Below are 11,124 nucleotides of genomic sequence, written 5' to 3'. Positions count from 1 at the left end.
TTCTTCGAAACTCCGCGGATTAAGGACTATCCACTTATTTAGTGTTTCCTTTGCAAATTAAATATGTTTTTTACTTTTTCAAAGTGTTTTTAACATGTTTTATTAACTACTTGCTCTTATATGTATATGTATGTATATGCATATATATATATATGTATATATATATATGCATATATATATGTATATATATATATATAATTATTACAATAATTATTTTAAATTATTTTTAAATTAGGTCATTATATATATATATGTATGTATATATATATGTATATATATATAATTATTACAATAATTATTTTAAATTATTTTTAAATTAGATCATTATATATATATATATATATATATATATATATATATATATATATATATGTATATGTATATATATATATAATTTTCGTTTTGTTTCTAGGCTCTCACAATTCGTAACAGCGAGCGGAAAACGACGACCGTCGGTGAAATTGTGAATATCATGTCCGTGGATTGCCAACGTATACAGGAGGTTATCCCTTACCTGTACATTTTGGTCTCGGCCCCTTTACAAATTAGCCTGGCCTTATATTTCCTCTACGATGAACTCGGTCCAGCCTCCTTCGCCGGGATGATCATCTTAATTCTCCTGATTCCATTCAACGTTTTCATCATGTCAAAAATGCAGAAATGGAGAGAACAACAGATGAACGTGAAAGACAATCGGATAAAGATGATGAACGAAATACTAAACGGCATAAAGGTATGTATATATATATATATATATATATATATATATATATATATATATATATATATATATATATGTTTGTATGTGTGTATATATATGTTTGTATGTGTGTGTGTCTATATATGTTTGCGTGTGTCTATATATGTTTGTACGCGTGTGTGTATATATATATGTTTGTATGTGTGTGTATATGTATGTTTGTATGTGTGTATATATATATGTTTATGTGTGTATATGCTTGTGTGTGTGTGTATATATATTCGTATGTATATATATATGTTTGTGTGCGTGTATATATATATGTTTGTGTGTATATACATGTTTATATATGTGTGTATATGTATGTTAGTGCGTGTATATATGTTTATGTAAGTGTGTGTATATATGTTTGTATATATGTGTGTGTATATATATGTTTATATATATATATATGCGTGTATGTATATGTTTATGTATATGTTTATATATATGTTTATATATGTATATATATATTATATATATATGTTTATATATGTATGTGTATATATATGTTTACATATATATGTTTATATATGTATATGTATAGATATGTTTATATATATATATATATGTTTATATATGTATGTGTATATATATATATTTATATATATGTGTGTGTGTATATATATGTATGTGTGTATATATATGTGTGTATATATATGTGTATATATGTGTGTGTATATATATATGTTTATATGTATATGTGTATATATATATTTATGTATGTATATGTGTATATATATATTTATGTATGTATGTGTATATATACATGTTTATGTATATATATGTATGTATATATATATATGTGTGTGTGCATATATATATGTGTGTGTGCATATATATATGTGTATATATATATTTATGTATGTATATGTGTATATATATATTTATGTATGTATGTGTATATATACATGTTTATGTATATATATGTATGTATATATATATGTGTGTGTGCATATATATGTGTATATATATGTATGTTTGTATAAATATATTTATGTATATATATGTATGTGTTTATATATGTTTATGTATATATATATATAATATATATAGTGTATATATATATATAGTGTATATATATATATATATATATATATATATATATATATATATATATATATCGTTTAAAATCATTTAAAATGCCTAAACGCATTTAAGCGTGTTATCCGCTTCGTTTTGATTTTGAATAATGGTTGGGTTTTTTTTTAAATATGGATTAATCTGTATTAAGTACTTAGTAAATTTTTTTGTTGTTAAATCCGTTAAGTACTAAGTAAAATTTATTTTTAATCTTTATTAATTAGTAAGTAATGTTTTTAATCCGTATTATGTAAAATTTATATTTGATCTGTATTAAGTACTAAGTAAATTTATATTTAATCTATGTTAAGTACTAAGAAAAATTTTATTTAATCTGTTTTAAGTTCTAAGAAATTTTTTTTATTTAATCTGTATTAAGTACTAAGTAAATTTTTTTATTGAATCTGTATTAAGTACTAAATAAATCTCGGTTTTAATTAACACTCTTCTCACCCAGTGGGGGCGATATGAAGATTGCAGTTGTGAATTACGGTAGCGGTGTCAGAAATTTTGTGAAAATAGCGAATAATTCCACCCCATCTTTCCAAGCTTATAACTCCTCGAAAAATGCAATTCAAGCCCTAATTTTTTTTTCAATTAAAGGAGCAAGGACCAAGATTTCATTAAAAAAAAAAAAAACGTGTTTTTTTTTTTAAAAGGTTTTAAACTTCGGACTTTACAGGTAAAATTCTACGAGAACAATATGTTCTTTTTGTTTTTAATTTGAATATATTATGTATTGACCTTTTCTCTTCAATTTGTGAGTAAATAATTATGTACTTAAGCGAGTCTAAATTAATTATTATTAGACATTTACAAAATGGGAGGCGTGAATTATTCGACCCCCTGTCTTTCCAAGCTTATAACTCCTCGAAAAATGTAATTCAAGCCCTAATTTTTTTTTCAATTAAAGGAGCAAGGACCAAGGTTCCATTAAAAAAAAAAAAGAAAAAACAAAAAACAAATAACGTGGTTTAAAAAAAAGGGTTTAAACTTCAAACTTTACAGGTAAAATTCTAAAAGAACACGATGTCTTTTTTTTTTAAATTTGAATATATTATGTATTGACCTTTTCTCTTCAATTTGTGAGTAAATTAATTATTTACTTTCCAGGTACTAAATTTAGTATTTACTTTTTAATAGACACTTAAAAATTGGGATGGGGGGGGTCGTGAATTTAAAAAAAACAAAACGTTTGTCTAAAATATTATATTCGATTTATTGGAAAGAACATAAAATTTCACACTGACCCTGAAAATATCGTAAAAATAGAATCAATAGAAAAATTTTGATAGATTTTTAAAGTTTAAAGATTGAAAAATATTGAGTTCGGAAAATTCATTACTGTTTTTAAAAAAAAAAAAATATTTCTATTACTTTTAAAACAACTGTAATAGTTTATTTTGGAAGTATAATCCATAAAGAAAATAAATAACCCACTTTTAACAGAGAAATTCCGAAATTTTTATATTGTATTCGCAGTTTCGTGTTAGGGGTGTCAAAAATTCCTACAAAAATTCTGATACCGCTAGAATTACGGTAGAACACCGGGATACAGTGTCCCTAAGATATGTTTGTTTTTTTTAAGTTATGGTGTTGAATACGATGTTTTTGTGACCGCTGGATACGGTATTTGCCCCCCCCCCTTACGGTGTTATTGATAATGTTATTTCTTTTATATATACATTTGCATTATATATACATTTGCATTATATACTATACTGTATTTTGCTACTGATTTTTAATACTGTATCCCGGGGTTATACTGTACTAAAGACTACGACTGACTCATGGCTGATGGAACGAGAGCATGCTACTCTCCCATGGATTAAATAGTGGGTTCTGTTTGAAAATTCGTGCAGATTGCAGAATCCAAAGAAAAATTCTTAAGTTCTACAAGATACATCTGAAGAAGGTCGGGAGTTACATCATGAGAACAGTAATTAGATTAATTCAAATAATACACACTCTCTCTTTTTTATTCTCTTGACTTTAGTATATCTGAAGAAGTTTAATTGTCGTTATAGAGACAAGAACTACTGTTTACAAAGATGGTAGGTGTCCTGAGTGTCAGAGGCGGGAAAATTTCGAAATTGTTACATTGCATGCGTAGGAAACTAATTTTTTTTTTTTTTTTTTTACATGGGCGTCACCACTTATCAAGGCTCGAAGTCCATTCAAGGATAAGGGTTAATGAATATAAGGTGGTAGTGCAGTAATCGTTAATTAGAGTATGTAGACACCTACTGACTTTTAAAAGATGTGATAAATGGAAACGGGGCAGAACAATTTACGTAGCGAAAAGAGAGCGTTGATTTTTGTTATTTTGTCAGTGTTGCTATGCGTTGTGTTTTCACCGACCAGCGATCAATAGATCAAATAAAGTCTTTTTATACGTACATACAGGGTCTTTATTATACGTGGTATATCATTATGCATCGTCGCTTCTTTTCATCTTCAATGCACTTCACATTTAGCTGTGATCGTCTCGTCTAATGGTTCTTTATCATCCGTTTAACTAAGATGAAAAAATTTTTAACATGCAGGAAAGACACAAGGAAGACATTTTCCGGGGTTTTCAAGGTTTGATTGGAGAAAATGGACTGAGAGAGAGAGAGAGAGAGAGAGAGAGAGAGAGAGAGAGAGAGAGAGTGAGTACAGAGTGGAATGATAAATTATCACTCTAAAGAAAACAACACTACAGCTTTATTTTTAAATTTTTATTGAAAAAACAATTCAGGTAACTTGATTATGTAGTAGAGCTGACATCTATTCAATGTAACCGCCTTCAGCCTCAATCATCACCTCAGCATGGGTTCGTAACTGGGAGCATACCTTTTCTACAAGCGTCAGCAGGAGCTTGGCAAATACTTGATAATCAGGCTAGCTTTGGTGTGGTGGGAGGTCATGTTGGTGATGTTCTTGACGTATGACCAAATGAAGTAGTCCAGCGGGTTCAGGTCAGGGGAAGATGAGGAGGCCAGTGAGAGAAGAGTACAAAGTCATAGCACTTTTTCTGAAGCCAAGCCTAGATTTCTTTGGACTTGTGGGCTGGTGCAGAGGCCTGCCACCACACCCAGGATCTTCCAGCGGCTACCTGATTGCACCAGGGTATCACCACACTCTTTAGTACATCCAGGTACACTTTAGTGTTGACTTTCAAGCCAACTTCAAAGATGTGAGGTGGCATGATGTGGCCCTTACTTGAAACCACACCAAAGACCATAACAGTGGCTGGAAACTTTGTTTTCATCATCCTGGGCACATCCCTGTTATTTGTGGCAATCCAGCGATGCATTTTGAGGATATTGGCAATAGTCCTGTTGTCATAACTTGGATCAGTAGAGAGCATGAGTTGTACAGCGGCACATCTCCAATCTTGCTCGTTGAACAGTGTGTCACTTTCAGACATGATAGAAAGCTCCTATCGCTGTTGGGGTTTGTACACAACTGACCAACTAGTAGATGGTATGCAACAAAAAAAAAAAGAAAACCGGTTTTCATCAATCAGAAATGGAATCATGTCGTCTTTTCTTGGGCAACAATTTTATTGTTCCACCCTGTAATAACTAATGCTTTATGCATTTCATGACGTATTTGGTTCTCCTACAAATAGAGGATTGCGTCAGAAGTGATATACCTTCTGAAGCTAGTACATGATATAAAATTGTCAGAAATTTTTGCTTATATTGTTTATTTGTTTGCTTGTTTGTTTGTTTGTTTGTTTGTTTGTTTGCTTGCTTGTTTGTTTGTTTGTTTGTTTGCTTGTTTGTTTGCTTGTTTATTTGTTTGCTTGTTTGTTTGTTTGGTTGTTTGTTTAGTTATTATGCTAAAACAATGGCAAGTTTATTTGCTAGTTAATGATACTAATCTGCAGGGAGAGTGTAGTAGTAATGCTACAAAGAACCTCGCCTCAACGAAACAAAAGGTGTGCTCTCTCTGCTGCCAGCACGAATAAATTAGATGTAAAAGGTGTAACGGGTTTTAGCCAAGAACGAGACAAACCATGTGAAAAAGAACAAATAATAAATTAAGAAACAGCAAATAAATAATTGATAAGTTAGCAAAATAGATAAAAATATCAAAGAGTAGTAGTAGTAGTAGTAGTAGTAGTAGTAGTAGCATGACTTTTATTTGTATGGCACAACCAGCATCCTAAATGTTCCTATTTACTTGCCTCCCCACGAGGGCAGAGTTAGACACAAGGTCGGTTTTTAATATGGGGGAAAATCCAGTTCCCCAAAAAGGGGCACTCCTGGAAGGAACAAAAAATAAATGGTGTTTATGCCAAATTGTGTGCTATTCTGCACAATAGTTTCAGAGCTCGTAAAATGTTTATTTTTAATAGTGATAGAAATGTTACTACTATTACTAAAATACCACTATTACTTGTTGTATTAATGCTATAAACAACCTCACTTCAAAGAAACAAAAGGTGCGCCTTCTCTGCTACCGGCACGGGGGAAACCAGAAGAAGAAGACGCAACGGGTGTAGCGTTTTTTATAGAGAAGGACGAGATAAGTCACGTAAAGTGGTGAGAGTTAATGAACATAAAGGGGGCCAAACTCAAAGGGAAAAGAATCAGTACTTCGCCAGGTCAGTAAACATGCATTAGTAAAATATGCACATGCATATGGAAAAACGGTGATCGAGAAAAAAGTCCCGCTTACAAAGAGTTCCGGTGTTGTAAAGCTATAATTTTCTAAACTTTACAGAACAAGTTATTCTTGCAAACAAATAATAAAATCCAAATAGCAGGCAAAGCATTTGACATTCGGCTAATTCCCGAATTTCATGGCATCTCACCCGATCACAAAGTGTCCGAATGGTTGGAACAGATGTGCGAAATGTGTGATGTTGACAACATCGGGAGTGTTGTACCACTTGGGCTGAGAGGTGAGGCTCTGTTCGTAGACCGATGGTTAACCTGTCACCAGAGAAAGGATTTAAAGTAGTTGAAACAAACCCTTCTTGTGGCTTTTGCATTCAACCATTTTGCTTCATTTGACAAGTTTGTCTCTCATCGTTTGCACAATAGGAAAGCTCTAGATGAATACCTAGATGATCTTCAAGACCCAGCATGTCTAATTGACGAAAACCCCTCTGACCTATGGCCCAGTTGCACTTTCATATCAGGACTCCCTGATTTGAATAGACAACACTTGCATGGTTCCTCAGTGGATGGACATCATCATGAAATTCGGTGGTGTGCATATCAATGAAAGAAGCAAGGGACATTTTGCTGAGGCAGCTCTCGCTTTGGGTCTGACAACAGAGCTGGAACAGCCTGACTTTTGCACAGAATTCAACCAATACACAAAATCTTGAAGTGACTTGATGATCAGCTGACAGAAAAATTATACAACAGAGTACTGGAGTATAATATCCCTGCAAAAGCTTGCGCAGAATATAATAAAGAGCTACAATAATAAATGATAATGGGTGCTTGATTCCTTACCCAGAAGAGGAAATAGGGTCCTTGAAGGGCCCAATCCCACTAATGGCAGTCATTCAGCATAACAAACAAAAAGTAAGGCCGGTGTTCAATTGTTCAAATGTAAATGAGCATGTGGACCTATTTACAGCTCATGCAAACATGTGCACTGAAAAGTTGAGAGAATGGCGGTGAACAGAATCAAATGTATTAGTGTTAGACGTTCAAGTACATGTGCACTAATCACTGTGGCCCTGTCAAACTGTACTAATCAAGGGAAGAAGGTATTGCCTGACCTGCATGGGGTTTGGACTCAATGTGGCAGTGTTCATCATGCAAATAATTGTTAATACTATTTTGAGGGACAAGCGATATACAGTGAGCAACATCTACCTATATTGATGATGTGTGTGTGAACGAGAGTCTTGTGCTTAAAGGGCATGTGGAGGAGCATTTCTACGGAGAGGTAATGGGATGATGCACGAGTGCTTGGTTTGCAGGTTTGAGGAGAGGATAATGCTCTGTATAGAAGAGGAGGGAACGAAATTCGAGACATGTGTTGCTTCATCACACGACAATATACGAGGGGCGTGCAATAAGTAATGCCCCTGACCCACTTCCAGTTGTCTGATCTAGCTGAAATTTTGCATGTGCAATGATTTATATCTCTACGGGTTATGTGGCAAAGTACAGCTCTGAACTAATTGTGGTTTCTGTTTTACAGGTGTTTGAACTGAGTCAGGTGTGAAATGGAGCCTGTTGAATGTCGAGCAATGATACGGTTTTTGTATTTGAAAGGATGCACACCACAGGAGACTTTTGATGAAATGAAAGAAACTCATAGTGATAATGCCCCATCATATGACCTTGTAAAACGCTGGCATCGTGAATTCAAACATGGATCTCCAAATTAATTTTCGAGCACTCGATGCGTTCTTACTTCTGGAATGGTGTGAGCAACCTGGGAATCCATCTGTCAGGCACCTTATGCATCTGCAAATGGTCATGAATGATAGTTTCCACAGGCTCTTACTAATCTTGACATCTTGGGCTATTTGGTGAATAGTAATGCGCCGATCTTCCAAAATGGTAGCCTCAACTTGACAGACAGATGCCTCATCAATGGCAGAAGGGGGGGGCGACCAGATCTGTGAGCTGTTTCCACAGACTTCCGTCCATGTTTGAATTCACGATGCCAGCGTTTTACAAGGTCATATGATGGGGCATTATCACCATAAGTTCCTTTCATTTCATCAAAAGTCTCCGGTGGTGTGCATCCTTTCAAATACAAAAACTGGATCACTGCTCGACATTCAACAGGCTCCATTTCACACCTGACTCAGTTCAAACACCTGTAAAACAGAAACCACAATTAGTTCAGAGCTGTAATTTGCCACATAACCCGTAGAGATATAAATCATTGCACATGCAAAATTTCAGCTAGGTCAGACAACTGGAAGTGGGTCAGGGGCATTACTTATTGCACGCTCCTTGTAAGCTTGGCAATCGTCTGGAAAACGACCACCTTGCATTTGTTCACTGATTTTACTTGTGTCCATAAATGGATCTCAGATACCCTTTGCAGCAAGGCCAGGGTAGAAACCAAAGCTATGAGTGAGATATTCATTTGATGGCGGCCAGACATGATAATAAAATCGGTGAATGAATACGCGATATCGAGGAATGTATCTTTCGTCAAAACAAGGCGGATCGATTTATGAGAGTGCCTCAGAGAAGAAGACACAATGGGTGTTGTGTGTTTTAAAGAGAAAGATGAGATAAGCCAGGTAAAGTAGCAAGAGTTAACAAACATAAAGGGTTCAAACTGGAAAGGAAAGGAGGCAATATTTCGTTTATACTTGATCAGTAAATATGTATGCGTGTGAAAAACGGTGATCAATGAGAAAATCCCATCTGCAAAGTGTTCCGGTGCTTTAAGCTATAATTTTCAAACTCCAACAGAACAAATATCATTTTATAAAATCTGGATATTCAAATCGACACTCGAGTGCAATTATTCTGAACTTTGATTAGGAAAGTCTAGGCATTTGAAATTTAATTTTGGAAAGATAATCATGAAAGGTGATTTTAGATATTTTAACATTCCCATTTTTTTTCTTAAATGCACAGCTTAAAAGAATTAAATTTTTTTAATTCTTTTTTTTTCTATTTATTTTTATATCTTTTAGGTTCTAAAGCTGTATGCGTGGGAAAAATCGTTTGAAAAAAAGGTCAACAAAATCCGATCCAAAGAAATGCATTTACTGCATAACATTGCTTACATGAATGCACTATCAACATTCTCTTGGACAATGGCACCATATATGGTAAGTAGAAGAAATGACAAGCAGAAATCATGATTGTACATGTCCTCTTTCATTCCAGTTTTGGGTTGGTTGAGTTTTCGTTTGATTTTGATTTCGTTTGATTTTGGCTTGGTTGAATTTTGGTTTTGTTCTGATTTTGGTTTGATATACTGGGGTTTAGTTTGGTTTGGTTTGGTTTGGTTTGGATTTGGGTAATGTTTGATTGGGTTGGGTTTTGTTTTAGTTTGGGTTTGGGTTTGGGTTTGGCCTTAGTCTGGTTTGGTTGTGTTTGGTTTTAGTTTTGTGTGATTGGGTTTGGTTGGGTTTGGGTTTTGGTTTGGTTTTAGCTTTGTTTATCTAAACGCATTGTTATTATATTTAGTTTAGGTTAAAAATAAAATAGTGCATGTATTTATTTATATGTATCAATAGTGCTTTTCAACCATTTTACTTATGTAACGCTTGAAAACACCCTGCACAGCTGATTTGTTAGTCGCTTTAGCATCTTTCAGCTGCTTATGTAACCTGTTGGGAAATGCTGACGCAAAATTGCCGGAGATTGGATCGTAAGCTGAATAAGTATCACAAAATTATGTACTATATCTGTACCATTTGTTTTCAGCACAGTCCACATAGTAAATATATATAAATATATATATATATATATATATATATATATATATATATATTAAGTAATGTGATTTATAATTTAAAAATTTAAAATAAATTTTTAAATTTAAAAATCAAATTTTAATTAAATTAAAAATCAGTTTCATAAGAAGGAACAACAACAAAATCAATTATCTGTACGATCGTTTCGGAAATCCGTGCTTTTTATTGTGGTATACATGAAGTTATGTAGAACAATTATATATAGTTTTTTTGGTAAGCACGGTCTCCTCATCAGCAAATTTAGGAGGATTTTTATTGAATTTAAAAGACACCATAAATAAACCTAGCATTAAAAGTAAGGCAGATGAATCTTTTAGTTTTTCTTTTTTTGAAATCAGGAACTGTGTTTAGAGTAGTCATTTAGATGTTTGCTATAGCTTTTTATTTTATTGAATATGTGTGTGTGTGTGTCATCTACATACAGTACTGTTTCGTTGTATCACAACTCATCAGTGCGGCTAGACATACATCTTTCTGTGGATTGAACCTACAACCGTCGAGTTGCCAGTCGGCTGTTCTAACCATCGGGCCACGAATCAATGCCGTAAATATTTCTCCTCGAGTGTGTATTAAATCCACACCCGCCTGTCGCTTACAGTGCTCAAACCATAAGTTTGTTTACAAACAAATTAATAGAGGGCTTCGCTTAATTACTTAAATACACGTCAGGTATTTACAAAGTGCTCAACCCAAAGAGGGGGCTTTATTTGTCATATATATATATATATATATATATATATATTGCAATTAGGAAAGGAAGACTTTTATGATTCATGATTAAAAGTGTATATATATATATATATATATATATATATATATATATATATATATATATATATATATATATATATGTATGTATGTATATTCCTTTAATCTTCTCTATAAAAAG

General features: G+C 33.1%; 1 protein-coding gene across 2 annotated transcripts in view; it reads left to right on the top strand.

The window, feature by feature from the left end:
• LOC145277708 (multidrug resistance-associated protein 1-like) overlaps positions 1-11,124 on the top strand; it is a 320,419-nt gene that overhangs the window by 151,663 nt on the left and 157,632 nt on the right. For both annotated transcript variants that reach the window (XM_080129406.1, XM_080129407.1), the window contains exons 11-12: positions 413-733; positions 9,447-9,584. In XM_080129406.1, the coding sequence (XP_079985532.1) occupies positions 413-733; positions 9,447-9,584 (459 nt within the window). The remainder of the gene's footprint in view (positions 1-412; positions 734-9,446; positions 9,585-11,124) is intronic.

The sequence above is a fragment of the Euprymna scolopes genome, chromosome 6 (assembly GCF_053919585.1).
Source record: "Euprymna scolopes isolate OS-2025 chromosome 6, ASM5391958v1, whole genome shotgun sequence".
Classification (NCBI taxonomy): Eukaryota; Metazoa; Mollusca; class Cephalopoda; order Sepiida; family Sepiolidae; genus Euprymna; species Euprymna scolopes.
This window is presented reverse-complemented; position numbering and strand designations above follow the sequence as displayed.